This window comes from Peromyscus maniculatus, chromosome 5 (assembly GCF_049852395.1).
Source record: "Peromyscus maniculatus bairdii isolate BWxNUB_F1_BW_parent chromosome 5, HU_Pman_BW_mat_3.1, whole genome shotgun sequence".
NCBI classification, from domain to species: Eukaryota; Metazoa; Chordata; class Mammalia; order Rodentia; family Cricetidae; genus Peromyscus; species Peromyscus maniculatus.
Genome location: NC_134856.1, coordinates 71,472,308 through 71,489,566, shown reverse-complemented (window position 1 = coordinate 71,489,566; position 17,259 = coordinate 71,472,308). Strand labels below are relative to the sequence as shown.

General features: G+C 45.6%; 1 protein-coding gene across 24 annotated transcripts in view; it reads left to right on the top strand.

Annotated features, from left to right (window-relative positions):
* The window catches only part of Kiaa1217 (KIAA1217 ortholog), a 796,433-nt gene that overhangs the window by 623,931 nt on the left and 155,243 nt on the right, over nt 1–17,259 (top strand). For 12 of the 24 annotated variants that reach the window (XM_076572595.1, XM_076572597.1, XM_076572593.1 and 9 more), the window contains one exon: nt 11,091–11,171. The exons of the other annotated variants lie outside the window; for them this stretch is intronic. In XM_076572595.1, the coding sequence (XP_076428710.1) occupies nt 11,091–11,171 (81 nt within the window). The remainder of the gene's footprint in view (nt 1–11,090; nt 11,172–17,259) is intronic. 24 annotated transcript variants of the gene reach the window in all.

Here is a 17,259-nt window from a genome sequence, read left to right as displayed (position 1 = left end):
CCAGCCTATCCATTGATGTAAGAAACTGTCACTCTTACTTGATTGCTATTAGAAGTGATATGGAACTCTCTAGAATAACATTTTTACAAGAAGACATTTTTTCCCCAGTCAAACTTAATAGATTTCATAGAACAACTTTTCTCCAAAATAATATAGCTAGCTCTGAAGTCTATAAGCCAGAAGAAAATAGAGAGGAAGGCTGAGCCTGGTGTGGAGTTCTCTAGGTGTCAGATGATGCAGGCTGGTGAAGGGGAACAGGCTGCTTGAGCTGAGTTCATGAGGTGTGGGATCAGGGGAGCAGCCTCATGGGCAGGTGGTATCAGGGCCTCAGACACCAAGTCTCATGGCCCGGTGTCTAAACTGGGGATGTGGCTGCCAGCGTCTGCCACTATGATTATCACTGGTTCGCCATCTTGATAAAGTTGGGCTTCTGTAATAAGCAGACTATGGCTTAAACGATACAAATGTCTTTTTTTTTTTCATTGTCTTGGAAAGTAAAATAAACCCAAGGCCAAGGTGTCAGTGTCTTGTGGCTTTACAGGGGACTTTCTTCTTCTTGTGTCCATGAGCATCAGGGGTTGATCTCTCCCGTCCTGTATATAAGCTCCACCCATATAAACCAGTCACTTTTGAAAAGCCCTGCCTCCAAATACCATCACACTGGGGACCAGGGGTCCACCCCGGGGATTTAAGAAGGCACAAACGTTTAGACTATGAGTGTTAACTCAGGAACGGGGGCCAGATGGAGCGTTGAGCTGTGGGGCTGGGGTCAGTAGAGACAGTTGTCATCTCAGCTGTCTCAGGAACTCTTTCTGTGCGTGTCTGAAATGCCTTCTGCAGAACAGCGCCAGTGTCCCATGTCAGAGCTTTACAGTTAAGGGATTTCATGCAGCTGATGTCACTTGTGCCTCTTGCGGACCTGTGAAGGGGGTGCCGTGGTTTTATTTGCCAGATTACAAAGTGAGCCCTGGTGCTTTCATGGCTCTAGTATAAAGTCTAACGTTGGGTGAAATACCTTGTTCAGTGTGAGAAGCTAATGGGTGCTGAGCCCAGGCCTTGGGCTCATGTCTTGTATTCAGGCTTGTCTTGGGTGCTTACTGGGATAAAATACCATGACCGAAAGCAGTATGGAAAGGAAAGGGTTTATTTCTTCTTACAACTCTCTGGCCAAACTCCATCATGTCGGTAAATCAGGGCAGAAACTGAAGGCAGAAACCTAAAGGCAGGAACCGATGCAGAAGTCGAAGGAATACTGCTTACTGACTTGCTCCTCATGGTTTGCTCAGATTGCTTTCTTATACAACCCAGGACCTTCTGCCCAAGAATGGCACAGTCCACTGTGAGCTGGGTCCTTCCATATCAGTCATGTATCAAAACACTACTGCACAGACTTGCCTACAGGCCAGTCTTCTGGGGGTATTTTCCTCAATTAAGATTACCTCTTCTCAGGTAAGTCTAGGTTTGTGTTGAGTTGACAAGAGCCAATCAGCATAAGAGTCTTCCTATACACAAGGACAAGAAGCTTTGCAGAGTGCAGATCTAACTCGGGCCTTTTCTTCCATTGGTGGTGACTCTGTGAAGTGGGATTCCCGGACCACTCAGGAACTTCCATTTTGGGAGGCAATTAATAATGTAAAGCTAAAATTTGCCTTAAAGATTTCATCCAGCTCTTCATTTGAATCCCTGAGCAACTCTGGAACCAGAAACATGCCTGAGTCACATGAAGCTCAGGTGTCTGATTCTTATCCTGATGGTCTGTCCCTCGGCCCCATTTGTACAGCCACCAGCCATAGTGAGAGTTGGCACAGCAGACCTGGGATGAAGCCCAGCATTTCAGCTGATACCCGTGTCTGAGGTCCTAACATTTCAATACAAGCTGCTGAGGATCTTCAAGGCTCTGGAGTTCGGGCCTGTTTCCCAAGGGAAGCAAGGAGAAGTCAGAATCCAGGCATTAGCCCACCTCTCCTCCCTGTTAAAAGGCCGCCTTAGGCAGGCCTCCAGTGTGAGAGGCAGTGCCTGAAGCAAAGCCTTCTGGGATGATGGCCCCAGCTGGTGTGAGCCCTTACCGTCCCTTCTGCCGCGCTTACATCCTCAGAAACAGCAGCTATTGAGCCAACGCTGGAATGTATTCCAAATCCTTTGAAATAATGAAAGGGGTTTGGAAGCTCGTCCCACTTCCTGCCCCCTTCAGGGGTTCCGAGTCTTTTTTATTTAAGTTTCACGTTCTGTGGGAGGAGGTTTTGGTAAAAAAATTGAAAAGAAGCCCTGCCAAGCAGAAATTCCTTCACACGGAATTTCCCTCCTTTTGAGAAGGTACAAGAGCACCCAAGACAGTCAAAGATGGGGAGTCAGCCTGGGGGGATGGGGAGTCAGCCTGGGGGCTGGGGACAGGGATAGATCAGAACAGTCTTGGAATATTGTTCATGGTGAGGTTCTCGTGAGCGTTGGGCTGGGTCCAGGTCTCTGGAGCTTGTAGGCCTGCTCAGGCTGTGGACACTGCTGCCTGGGACACACACACATCTGAAGTTCTAAGACCTACTAGGTGACTTATTACCAAGAAGTTAGGCCTCCAAACCAAGCAGGCCACATGCCTTGGGGTTTTACTGCTGTGAAGAGACACCACGACCACAGCAACTCTTATAAAGGAAAACATTTCACTGGGGCTGGCTTAGAGTTCAGAGGTTTAGTCCATTATCATCATGGCAGGAAACATGGAGGCATGCAGGCAGACATGGTGCTGGAGAGGTCGCCGAGAGTTCTACATCTGGATCTGCAGGCAGCCAGAAAAAAACAAAAAAAAAAAACAAAAAAACTGTGAGCCACTAAGCCTGGCTTGAGCTTCTGAGACCTCAAAGCCCACCCCCTAGTGACACACCTCCTCCAACACAGTGACACCCACTCCAACAAGGCCACACCTCCTCATAGTGCCACTCCCTATGAGCCTCTTTGGCCTTTGTTTGTTTTGTTTTTTCAAACAGGGTTTCTCTGTGTAGCCCTGGCTGTCCTGGAACTCGCTCTGTAGACCAGGCTAGCCTCGAACTCAACAGAGCTCTGCCTGCCTCTGCCTCCTGAGTGCTGGGATTAAAGGTGTGCGCCACCACCGCCCAGCGGGGGAGCCATTTATATTCAGACAGCCACACCACATCAACCCCAAGTCCTGAGGCCCAGCACCTCTTTCCAGCTCTGTGTCATTCATCCTGGAAGGGAGAAGGGAATACTGAAGAGGCCTCTGCTTCTGGGACGGTCACGGTGTGGAGAATGGGGACTTGGGAAAGAGGAAGCAAGCACACAGATGGCCTTTGTTAAATCATTGGTGTCTGTGTCACTGTGATGAAGTGTCCAAGACAAGCTACTCTATGAAAAGATTGACTTAGCTCGGTTTGGAGGGTCCAGGGAATGGCGCCTGTATCAGCGGAGTACTGGGGTAGACCTCATAGCAGGCGGCGGCGGCGGCGGCGGGAGCCTGAGTTGACAGAGGTGGTCACGTCTTAAGTCTGTCCATAGACAGAAAGAGTGAAGCCAAACACAGGCTTTCATAGCAATCTCCATGAGAGAACCACCCAAGGGTCCCATGAGAACTTCCTTCCAGAGGACTTCCTATTGGAGGCACCTCCCCACAATGGCCCACTGATCTCCCAGGAGGCGCCACCTCCCATTGGTTCCTCCATCTCTACATCACATGGTACCACCCTAAAGACCAAGTGTTCAGCCACTGGCAGTCAGTCCACTCTGAAGCCATAGCTTATATGTGTGGCAGGTAATGTTTGAGCTGGACCTCTAGTGGCCATAGGCTACAACCGTGTGAGGCATTTCTTTGGGGGTGGTTCTAGGAATATCTGTCTCCCTTGCAGAAATGACCTGAGCAGACTCCTCCAGACACGGTATAAAACACTGGGCCAGAACACTTCCACCTCTGCTGGCTTCTGTTCCTCGGCTGCTAGTGGGGAATGTGGAAGCTTAGGAAAGAACTCCTGTGATGTTAGTCATTGCACTGTTTGATGCTAATACTGTCTTTCTTTTGCATGAGAATCATAGCTGTTTCAGTTCTCTCCTAAATATAGTCTGATTCTTCTAGTTTGAGAGAGTAGATATTGTGAAACAGAACTGGAAGTGAGTGGCAGGTGAATATTACAATACTGAGCCATTTCTATAGCACTGACCATTCATCAGAACAATGGCTCTGTGTGTGTGTGTGTGTGTGTGTGTGTGTGTGTGTGTGTGTGTGTGTGTGTGTGTGACATCATGAAAACTGCCTTAGCTCTAGCCTATGTTCTGATGTTCTGTGTATTTACTTTGTGGTGCAATCATTTTTTCCCCTCCAAGCTATAGCAATTAATAGAAATCATTGTATTACCCTTCAAACCCACTGGGTTGGATGCCAGTGATGTATTGTAAGCTAAGGCATTGCTTTCCTAGGACAACAACACACACAAACACAAACCTACACCTCCTCACCCCATGAAGGAAACCCATGACAGACCAAAGTAACGGCTGTACCAAAGTCCAACTTGACGAACCACTGAGTTTGTATTGGGGTTCCTGCCAGGAATATGGGTGAGGGACTGCCTACAGGAACAGGGATGACTCAAAAAGCTGCATCCCACAAAGCCCTCCCCAGCATGAATGAGGACTCGGGAAAGCTGCAACTCTGGGACTCTCCGCACAGCCTGTAGACAGCAGGTCAGGTCCAAGAGCACTCAGAGAGGCTTCTCCTATAAAGCTCAGGTGGGACCCTCCAGAATCTTCCAGATTCCAGCTTTGCCAGAGTGTGACCTTTTGTTTACCCCATGAGTCCCATGAGCCTCCTCTTTCAATTCAGAGGAAACTGCCATGCAGCAGGTGTAGATGGGACTCATTTGTTTTGAAAACAGCCAAGCGGGGTTCCCCGCTTGGACTCCTGCTTCTGAGGTCCCCAGCCACTACTTACTATAGGCGTCATTCTTGTGCTCTTACTGAGTCTCATGTGCTGTGCCCTGGTGTTTTCCTAAGGGATGTGATCTTATTTCATACAACACACTGTAACGTCAGTACTCACACCACTGTGTCTTCTGCCGAGGAAACTGCACACGGAAGACGCCCCATGGAATGGGCACGGTACTTAAACTTGGTGTTGACACCAAGGCCCACGCTTCCTTAGTCCTGCCTCTTGCCACAAACAGTATTGCAGCCACCATCCCATGTTCACTGTAGGATTGCTTCTGCTCCTGGGATTCCTCAGGAAAGGAGGAATTCTTAGGACAACAGTTCATAAGGACATCTGCTCTGCGCCCTCCTTCATTTCGTTAGAGGCTGCCCTGTCCCCACTTGCCCTTCAGAGAGAAACAACAATTTTGACGTCAATTATAAGTATTAGCCTGACTTATTGAATGTCATGGGGGAAATGATTTTGTTCCGCTTTCACTGTTTTAAATATTGAAAGTAATTTTATTATATAATTGGATTCCTCCATGGAGTAATTTTTTTTTTTTTTTTAACATCAAAGAACCTGAATTGGCTTTGATGACCCGTTACCGATGGACTATGTGTCTTCCGGGTAGAGTGGTTTCTAAGATGACTTCCCTGACCTTTGCTTGTGTTGTGCTCTGTAGTTCCGTGTCGCGGTGACAGAGCTGACTCATCGGTGGCCACTCTGCTAACCGGATTAGACCTGCAGTAATCCCCGCTCTGTTCTGTCATTGCTGTTCAGTTTACAAGCGGTCAGCTGACTGCGGTGTCCTCACAGACTGGTCATCCGTAGCCAGAGTGAGTCGGAGCGAGGGACTCGGACGCATATGGGGGGAAAGGACAAAGACTGACCCAGAGCCACCAGCCGGGAGGGTGTCCTGTGTCCTCCAGTGTCTGGGGTGTCAGCTGGGCCCTTCCATCATACCCGACACTGTGGAACTTGCCAAGCTCAGGGCACCGCCTCGTGGTGGGATGCTCCCTAGTCAATGAGAGAAGCCAACAGGCAGCTTAGAAGTCGTGGGAAAGCCGCAGGGTTGGCTGTGATCTGACTGCTCTCCCCACCTTCCAAGCTCCCAAACCATGAACCCTCATATTCTCTTTCTATTAAAGGAGGTATCTCTAGTCTCTTTTCTTTTAACATCATATCCTATGGGATTTAAATTTAATGTCTTTTTTTAATTACAAGAGGAATTGTGTAATCTGTAAAGAATTAAGTTAGGAATTAGTGTAGTCCTACAACCCGCAGGATATTCCTATTAGCATTTGGTATGTCCTCTGCTCTTTTTTTTTTTATAGGCATATAGACTCAAAACTGCAAGTAGTTGTCATTTTTTTCTGGCATGTTTTGTTTTGTTTTTGTTGTTGTTTTTGAGACAGGGTTTCTCTGTGTAATAGCCCTAGCTGGGATTAAAGGCATGAGCCACCATTACCCGACTTTCTGGCACGGTGTTATCTACTTAGTTATATGTGTAAACTTCTTGTTTTGTTTAGAGACATAACTTTGCTGTGTAGACCAAGCTTCCTCAAATTTGTGATTCTCCTGCCTCAACCTCAGAGTACTGAGATCGTGGGTCTATGTTGCCATGCCCAGCTGTGTGTGAGTGCCTTTGTTGGCATCTGTTTTCATTGGCCCCGGCATGAGTACACCCCCATGTTCGTAGGACACTGTGCAGGCTCCCTTAGGTTATGGTAATTTCCTTAGAGTTAATCACTGTAAACACACTTGCTGAATTTTAAGACTTAATATTCATCATCTGTTATTAAAGCATGTGTCAACAATATAATTTGAATTATCTATTTTTATTGTATGTGTGTGGGTATCTCACTGGCATAAATCTGTCACCACAAGTGTGCAGTGATTGATGAGGCCAGAAGACAGCGTCAGGTGTCCTGGAACTGGAGTTACAGACAATTGATAGTTGCCATGTAGGTGCTGGAAGAGTAGTCAGTGCTTTTAACTGCTGGGTCATCTCTCCAGTCCATTGGCAATATAATTTTTTTTTTTTTTTAAGATTTGTTTTAATTTATCTTCATGCATTTGTGTGCGTGAATGCCATTTGTATGTCATTACTCACAGAGACCAGAGAGGGCATCAGATACCCTGGAGCTGGAGTTACAGGAGGTAGGAGTTGAGCATGGAGTTGTAGATCCCTCTGCTTCATCTAAACCTTTCAATAACCATTACTGTCCATTGCTCTCCCCAGTTTACAGATGAGGAAAGTTAAGTTGGGAGACAATCAAATAGCTGTTACGTGTCTTCAAAAGCAGGGAGACAGTTGGGAGGCGGTGAAAACATTTTCTGTTCTTTGAAATTTAAACTGAGTGGAAAGTTGTAGTGAAAATCTTCACTGTAAATTCAAGAACAAGTACATGAGCCACAAGAGAGGAGGAGAGAAAGCCTGTTTCTGTCTTCTATGCTCACTAAGACGGAAGCCTCCACGAGGCTCTGGCCATTGGGCTCTTCTCTGTGATGGTAACGGGGACAAGTCAGTGTTCATGGAGGACTCATCACAGACATGTCTTCCCTGGATCATAACTGTTTTTTTATGAATGCATTTTATTTCACCACAGTTTGCTAAGTGGCTCCCAAGTCATCAGAAGTTGACTCTGGGTAAAGTTATATCAGAAAAACCTTTAATTTCTGAAGAAAACAAAAAACTTAACCTTTAAGTTAAATGTTAACCTTTCAAATTCTAACCGTCCACCATTTCTCGCTGCTACCCCTAGACACCTGTGTGTTGGCTTCTGCCGTATTCACACTGTGGGATAGTTAGACTCCTTACTGAAAACTCGGAAGTGGGTAGAGTACAAGGAAAATTCCAGATCACCCATCACTTGTGCTATGGGCAGCACTCTGTGTTGTTCATTTCTGGAAAAAGATCTCAGGAATCTGAATCCTTCAGTTCAACAGAAACACCTAGTGATTACTTTTGCCATTTCATTCTGATAGCTGTTCAATTTTTTGTTAGTGGTGTTTGAAAAAAAATTACCTTCCTGATCAATTTTTATAGCATCATTGTTTTGCCACTCCAGTTATTGCCTTGAAATGATGAGTGGGTCATTGATAATCAAGAAGTTTAATCAAACTAGCTTCTTTGGAGGCCAACAAGATCATACAGCAGGTCAGGGTGCTTGCCGCAGAACCCGATGATCCGGGAACCCACATGGTGGAAGGAGAGAGCTGACCCCTATGAGTTGTCTTCTGACCTCTACACGCGGCCACGGCATGTGTGTGTGTGGCATGTGTGTGCGCCTTCCCACAGCAGATAAATAAACACAATTATTCTTTAAAAGTTGTTTCCTTGCCACTTCTCTTAGTGTTTGGGAACTCGTTTATTTTCTAGTTAGAGCCATACGCCACCCTGTAAGTGCTCCCTGTTCAGTTTAAGTGGCATATAGGAGGGGTCCGACTAAATCTCTGCTTCGTTTCTTGTTGGGCTTAAAAGTTATCCCCCCAGATGGAACCCATTGGGAGGTAAAGAGTTTTCTGTGAGCTTCCTTTGTATGAAAACCCTCCACAGTGAGGGGCTGACGATGGTTTGAGGCAGGGTCTCGTTATACTTTAAGAACTTGTCCCCAACTTGAGAGACTCCAGAGTGCTAGGACTGCAGGATGCACAGCATGTCCAGCTGCGGACTCCAAGTTCCTCCTCCTTTGGATCCGTGGACCTTTTAGAAAGGGCTTCCCGCCTTCTAGCACCCCCGAGTCTTTCCCTGGTCTACTGGTGGGAAACCTTAATAGTTTCTGTGTTTCCTTGTCTCCACGTACTCCCCAAAGCTAAGCCAAGAATGAACCAGGAGAGTGAGATTGGCTCCAGAATGTGGAGCCACCTCACCATACATGCATACACCACCATCACCATCACCACCACCACCACCACCACCACCCTTTTGACTCATGATGATACTTATCTTGACTACTGCCTTGTTGACTTTACTTTCCCCAACTATTTCTTTCATTGTTGTAGGTCCCCCTGATATTGGGGGCTTCTTGGTCCCTGGTTTCCTCCTCCCCATTCTAGGTTGACTCTGTGGGGCTGAAGTCTCCTCTCTGCTGTGAGATACTGCTCCCCTTTACCTCGTAATACAAAGTGTGATTTTATGTAGCCTTTGCCTCTACCTACAGCAGCTCTTCAAATCTATCATCCTATTTCCATCTTGCACGTTTATTTACCATGCTCCTCTAGGGCTTTATTATTTGTGGTCTGCCTCAAGATATTTCTTTCCTAGTTGATGAAGCCTGTAAACTCTGCAGCAGAGATTCAGAGGGCCCTACAGCAACCCTCTTAGTTCTGGGAAGAATATATTCACTGGAAAAGGGGCTTTTATGAGGTCAGGCTAGCAGATAGTTCTTCAAATGGTGTTCCTATTTGTTCCTTGTGAAGGCCCTAAAAAGTTTTTTTACTGGTTATAACCCCTAAGAGCATTCTGGGTAGACTATTTTAACACTGTTATTGTCAGGAGACTTATCTTGGCTTTTAAGCATAGCCTTCTGTATTCAAAGGTTCTTTTTCTTCTTATGGTCTATAGCTGATGTGTGTGGTCCTAAATGACATGGAGTTACTCAGACATAAATGCATATAGTGATGAACATATTGTATGTATAAAGTGGTAACATGATCATATATATTGTGCAACCTTATTACAATGGTATGTGTTTAGTCTTTTTGTATTATATAATCTTATTACAATGGTATGTGTTTAGTTTTGTTTTTTGTTTGTTTTGTTTTCTTTTTTTGAGACAGGGTTTCTCTGTGTAGCCCTGGCTCTCCTAGAACTCACTTTGTAAGCTGGCCTCCAGAGATCTGCCTGCCTCTGCCTCTCAAGTGCTAGGGTTGAAGGTGTGCACCACCACCTCCTGGCTGTGTTTAGCTATTACACTCAATTTTAGCCAAAGTGAATTTCTAAGAAGCTATTTATTTATCTAATTTTTGAGACCTGTATAGCACAGATCTTTCTGCCTCAGCCTTCCAAATGCTGGGACTATAGACATTTATCAACACACCAGATTACAATTGATTTTAGAGACCCTGTATGTTAGTAGTCTGCATGGATATAGTTGAATTCATGTCCAATCCAACACACAAGGAGAACACTTCATTGATTGACATGAGGTATAAGAAGTGATCATTCTTATGTTGGGATTATACAAATTTCCTGTTTCAAAACACACAAAGAATTTCTACCTTAGATCATTTTAAAAGATTTGTTTTTCTTTTTATTTGTGTGTGTGTGAGTGTGCGTGTGAGTGTGCGCGTGCATGTGGGTTGAGGGTATGCACACAGGTGAATGCAGGTACCCATGGAGTCCAGAAAGAGGACCCTGGACCTCCTGAAGCTGTCTAGGGTTACAGGAGGTTGTGGTCTGTGCTGGGAATTGAACTCAGGTCCTCTGGAAGAGTGGCACTCACTCTTACTGCTCAGCTATCTCTCCGATGCCTCTAGTTCAGGTTTTTAAAAAGTGAAGACATCTAAAAATAGATCCGTAGCATTAAAGAAAATTGATGCAAATTAAGCACTGGCACCCTCAGTTTGCCTGCAAACTGAAGGCAGCTCCAGGGCCGCTGGGTTCAAATATTAGCACTCAGGCTTTGGATTAAATGCTGATCATCTATTCCTGCCTATATTCATAGTGGCCATGGCTTCCTGGGTGGCAGGGTGCAGACAGAGGGCACCGCACACAGGACGGTTAGGAAGACAACCCAAAGGCTGTGGACTGGGGGGGGGGGGGGGCAGTGCTAATTTTCATGGTAGCTTCCGTCCTGCCCACCAGCCTGCTTTCTGACTCAGCAAGGTGTTGCATTGGTTGGGCAGGCTCTGCCAAATGCTCCATACCCTTGTGATCGTGGGTCAGTGGGACATATTCTCAGGTGACACAGCTGGAGTCAAGCGCACCTGTGTCGGGATATTTGAGGAGACCTCTGGTAGTTAGGACTTGCCTCCAACGTTGTTTTGAAAAATAAATGGCTGGACTTGTCCCTGTCTCTTCTTTCTCTTGGGAGGGATAACTGTGCTACATGATGATGATGATGATGATGATGATGATGATGATGATGATGAAGCTTATGAAGGACTGGATGGTCCCTTTGGGCAGCCTCCCCCTTCTCTCTTCCCTTTTTCACTCTCTTTTTCTCTCTCCTGGTCACAGGCTTTGCAGTGCATGCTGGTATCTCTCCAGGCAGAACTTGACATTCAAAGGTACTTGATGAAAATCGAGGCATCTCAGCGAGTTAGTACTCCACCTTCCCTTTTTCTGCACTGGGCTGCACCTCCTTTGTGCCCTTTTTACACAACAGCTCGTGGTGTTCTGGTTGCTGTGACCGACTAAACCCGATTGCCTGTGTTTTCCCATTTACCCCAAGCACTGATTCAAAACTACCCGGACTGCGTGTGTGCAGCATTGGGAATCTTGTGCATTGTTGGCAGTGCTGAGAGTGGGTGTCCTTAGAACGAGCATTAACTGCATGCTTGCCTCAAAATAATGTATTTTCCACAAATGGGTTTCTAGCATGTGTGGTAATGCAGAAGGTCGGAGTGTCTGCATGGTTTTTGAAAGATGGTCTTCCCCTGCGAGACCCCTCACCACTCGCTAGCAAGCCAGAGGCCTCTTGGAAGTAAACCAGAATCTTTCATTCCTAAAAATTCTAGATTCACATGAGTGACCTGATTCAGATCCATCACCTCAATATTGGCTCCAGGTCATTTGACTGGCCCACGTTTCCATAGAGCAACGATGGGAGCGTGTGTGCTGTCCTAGAACTTACTGATCCCATGTGCCATTCTCAATGCTGTCCCCCAAGAGGGAAGGTGTGCTGGGGTCCCCCATTTTGCAAATGAGAAGACTGATGCACAGAGAGATCACATAACTTGCATGAGGCCACACTGCTAGTTAGTAGCGGGTTTGGAGTTTGCCTCCGGGCTGTCTAGCAGTCAATCGCTGACTTCTTATTACTTGTTTACCTTTAAACTCAAGGCCCTCTACTTTATACTGAGTTAGTCTGGATTGTTCGGGGTCCAAGAGATGGGAACATCCCCAGTCATTTGGCTCAGTGTTGGATAGCTGTGCCAACTAAAGCTGCAGCACATAACTGCCCACATCCTTTCTGTCCCCCAAACATGGGATTATTTATTTCCCCATTGTCTCCTGAATATGCACACATCAGAACCACCGCCCCTTACTGTGAGGCCCCAAATGCAAATGCTCAGGAAGCAGCTCACTGTCTAGCTGTCTGCCTGTCTACAAAGGTGACCCCTCCTTCTTGGTCAGTGTCATTAACAGTGCTGACCTCTTCACCCTCCCTTTTTAGATAATGGCCCCTTTGATCTTCTGGTTGGAACAACAAGCTCAAATTAGAAAGTTCCTGCTCCATTAGACAGACTTAAAAGTTAAATTTGGGACCAGGCCTCATGGCACAGCCCTTTAATCCCAGCAGTCTAGAGGCAGAGGCAGGTGAGTTTGAGGCCAACCAGGTCTTAGAGCTACATAGTAAGGACCCTGTCCTTAAAACAGTTAAATTTGGGCTTCACCAAATTCACCAAAAACCACCATTGTCATAACCCATAGCTGCCCGGTTCTGACAGGTGTTTATCCTTAGTTTCTTTCCATGAGTTCTTAACTGTTTTCATATTTCCATAATGAATTTTAGAATTCATGCAAAAGAGAGGCCTCCACCACATCCTCACACATGTGTTGCAGACCAAATCGAGCCACCGAAGGAAGGAAAGGATGCTGTGGTGAGCTCTTCCCTGCCGCTCTACACACTGCCCTTAACTGCTTTTCCAGTTTTCAGAACAGAGTTGATACTGTGGTGTGGAAGGTTTTTTTCCCCATCATAAATAGTACAGAGTCTGGGATACCATTCCTCACTTTTTTTAGGAAGAGGGTAATGGGAACAGGAACCCAGGATCTTGCTAACTCTGTACTGTGTCCATTTTTCTTTCTTTTTCCCTTATGTTTAGAAGAAAGAAATCCTGTTCTCTTGTTCTTCTCTCTCTCTCTCTCTCTCTCTCTCTCTCTCTCTCTCTCTCTCTCTCTCTCTCTCTCTCTCTCTCTCTCTCTTTTCTTTTCTTTCTTGTTTCTTTCTTATTTGACATAGTGTCTTATTCTGTAGCCCTGACTGATCTGAAATTTACTATGTAGACCAGGTAAGCCTCAAACTCAAAGAGATCCAGCCACTTGTCTCTGCCTCCTGAGGGCTAGGATTAAAGATGTCTGCCACCACAGGACTCTTTCTCTCTTTTTTGCTTATCAACGAATCACTGGCTATCCGAGGCCTCTTTCAATTTTTTTTTCTTTTCTATTTTGTTGAATTATAGATAAGGTACAATTACAGTAGTGATTTTTGGAGATTCCCCACTGGAGTGGCCAACGGATGAAGGTTGAAAATTGAAGGTATTTGTTCTCCCCTTCAGTGAATAACTCAGGTCCTCTGCGACACGATGTTCTCTATTTTAAAAGCAGAAGTAGCCATTCTCCAGTCCAGCAGTATGGGCACAATAAGCCATTGGTGTGTCCTTCTAATCCCTGGGGGAGCCCATGAGTTATGGGGCAGCCCCTTATGGTAGGAAGCTGAGCTGAGCTGCCCAGAAACTCTGAGAGAGCGGTGTAGGGAAATGGTAGCTTTGTGGATCTCCTGCTTCACAAATGCTGTCCTGTGAGTTCTAAAGCACTCTCCTTGTCCTTACAATATCAAGTAAATAGTCTGATTATCTCCATTGTGTCCTTTGTGTGGTCTGGGAATGGAACCCAAGCCATATTCATGCTATGCAAACAAATACTCGGCCACTTAGACCTCCCTCACCCCCCATCATGCCATTAACTGAGAACTAAGATTCAGAAAGGTTTCTAGTGTTTCACTAATACATAGCATTGTTGGAATTGTCTGTGTTCCACAAAACAGTGTGAGCAAAACACAAATCTTTCATATTCTTACTCTTGTCTTTTGTCTGGTTCTCCAGACCCTGGTATTTAATAAGTTAACAGAGTTAGAAACAAACAAACAAACAAACAAACAAATGGAACAGTTTTCCAGAAAGGTAGTTGAAACTCCCATAAAGTGAATTTAGTGGTTGTTTTGCTTTTTGTTGGCTTATTTTTTTAAGATGTTTATTATTTGGGGGAGCATTGTTTTATTTTCGTTTTTTTTTAAGATTTATTTATTTATTTATTTATTTATTTATTTATTTATTTATTTATTTATTTATTATGTATACAGCATGTATGACTACAGGCCAGAAGAGGGTACCAGATTTCATTACAGATGGTTGTGAGCCACCATGTGGTTGCTGGGAATTGAATTCAGAACCTCTGGAAGAGCAGTCAGTGCTCTTAACCTCTGAGCCATCTCTCCAGCCCTTATTTTCATTGTAATTGAAACTCCTTGCAGTCAAATTGAGCATACAGTGGTCATGGTGGTGGTGGTGGTAGGGGTTAGTGAGTATGAGGGTGGGCTTGGGTGTGGGTGGGTGTGCCGTGTAAGTTTGTAAGTCACAGCAAAACTCTTCCTGGGATGTTTGGAGAGGGTCTGGCCACAAGTACTGATGGCCTGGTGGCCTCCAACAACTCCCTGAGGCCACGTCCACTGTGGAGCTGTAAGAACAAGTTCCCAGGACACTGTCACTGACTCTGCCTTCACTGCGGTTGGACCATTGCTGCTAGGGAAAAAAGCCAGGTTGGTTCCACAATAACACAATTCATCTTTAGGGACTCCACCCCTGGCCTAGGGCCTCGCATCCTTCCCAAAGGTATTAACCTAGGCTGGGGAGGTTGGGGGCAAGGTGGTTCTAAAAAGGCCTTTGCTAGGAGGCTTCTCAGGTGAGTCTTCAGCACAGATTGCATTCTATTTAGAATTTCAAAGCCTGCAAGCAGGTCCCTCTCTTTTCATCCCAGGAGTAACAGCAACCCCCATAGACACCTTTCATCCAGAGCCTTTTCAAGTGCACCCTGGTCTCTGAATTCCAGGTGTGTTCCTGAGCAGTGGGGACCTGGGAGCCTCACTTGTTTGTTATGCAGACCCTGTTTGTTTCCGAATCGAGGGAGGAAAGGGATAGAGTCATTGGTTACAGGCAGTAGCAGTAAAGGGAAGCTTTACCAAAGGAAGAGGCAGAGTTACAAATGGCCGTCCTGTGACTGGCTGGAAATCAAGTCCAGCTGCTCCTTCCTAACATGCTGTGTTTTACAAAATTCTTCTTATCTGACAAGGAAATATTCAACTCATGCTTCAGGAGGCAAAAGGTTTTCTTACTTTAAAACCCGAAAGAAACAGTGTTGTTTCTTCCTAAAACAGACAGGGTTGGATGTCATAGGCAGGGTGGGCAGACAGACAGTAGGGGTTCACCTGGCCTTGCACGTTGTATCTGAAATAGACAGGGAGGGGCAGCAGCACAGAGCAGCTTCGCCCGTGAACATCTGAAAGGATGAGGGTCCGGGTTGGTGAGATCCAGATGTGGAACTGGCTGATGACTTCACTTCCAAATGTAGTGGAGAGATACTGGGTGAGGATGGGGAAAGCTGGGCCCCGGGGGCTTTAAGTAGCTCTGATCTCAGTGTGGCTCTGTGGAGAAATCAGAAGTCTATTCTAAGAGTCACTGCAGAAGGGTCTATGTCTTGCCGCAAGTGGGCCGCGGGCAGGTTGACATCCGATCCTGGCAGCTGAGCTAGCTCTCCTGCATTCTAACCAGGCGAGGTGTCTGTGGCATGTCCAGTCTGCAGCAATAAACTTGAGCAGCAACCAAGGAAGCGTGAACGACTTAACAAAAAAACAAAACAAAAAAAAAGCATAAATAAAAAACATTGCTAACATGCCGAACTCACCTGGAGCCAAGCTTGAAGGGCTCGGGTAAGGCAGTGACATCAGAACTAAAGACTTGGAAGTCTGTCTGTTTATAAGGTGAAGTACCACATGCATATATATCCAGAATGGCCTTGTTGGCGTTGGTTCCTCTCTCCTGGCTGTATCTAGTTTGGAGTTGAACAGCCACTGCAGTTCTAGTTCCTGCCAATTTTGCATGGCATGAAAATGAGAATATACTTCCTTTCCTGGGTTTTTCCTCGTGCCATGTGCCCTCATTAGGGGCCACCTCTGAGGACAAGCCCTCTGCCGGTGAGCAGGCCACTGATGATCTCCAGTTCTTCTGGATCCTAAGTGCCCTGAGGAAGTCTTCCCTTTCCTCATTATTATGTTCCTTGTAACTGTCTGGCTTGTTCATTAATCCTCTGATTTATGTAAGCAATCATTCCTGATTTGGAAAAATGGAGAAAGCATGTTACCCATAATGCCAACTCTGGAAGAAAACCAAAGTTAATATTTAGTATGTGACTTTTATTTCCTACATTGTATAAGAAACGTTCCCTGTAAACACCTTTGCTGTGCTTAGTATTCCAGACTGGAGTTTGTTGATCGCCTTGTAAATTGTTTCTAGACTCACTGATTCAGTTAAGGATGGAATGTGTACACATCTGTACCCACAAGCCCACAATGGGAGCTATCATTTTTCTTCCTTTAAAGAACAACAAAAAGCTTCTTAAAATGACATCTATTTTGTGTGTGTGTGTGTGTGTGTGTGTGTGTGTGTGTGTTGTGTTCAAGCACATGTGTTGATACATGTGTGAAGGTCAGAGGACAATTTGCAGGAGTCTGTTCCCTCTTTCCATCATGTGAATCTGAGGGTTGAATTCATGTCATCATAGTTGGCAGCCAAGTGCCTTTCACCTACTGAGACAGTAGTCCTCAACCTGTGGATTGCGACCCCCTTGGGGTTCAAATATCAGATATCCAGCATACCAGATATCTACATTACAATGCGTAACAGTAGCAAAATTAAAGTTAAGATGTAGCAATGAAAATAATTTTATGAACGGGAGTCACCACAGCATGAGGAACTGTATTAAAGGGTTGTAGCATCAGGAAGGTTGAAGCACACTGCACTAAGCCATCTTTTGGGCTCCACATTTTTCTTAATCTTTCTAAATATAATTAATCTTGGCTTGGCTTCTACCTATTGGGAAACATTCTCATGATATTCAGGGGAAGCACCGTGCCCTTTGTTGGGGTCATAAAGAAATCTTGGGAGCCCATTTAGTCTGTTAAAGTTGGAAAGGGCGCCATACTATGTGATTGCAGACAGCTACATGGGACATATTTGCTAAGCTTCCAGACTGAGCACCCAAGCATACCATATACCTGTCTTCCATCAGGAGTCTTTTTTGCAAATGGAAGTCAGGTCTCCCCAACTTAAAGAACACATCAGTGTCACCATCAGTGACTCTAGATTGTCATTCTCTCCTTGGTCCTGAAAGATCATCCATTCCCTTCTTC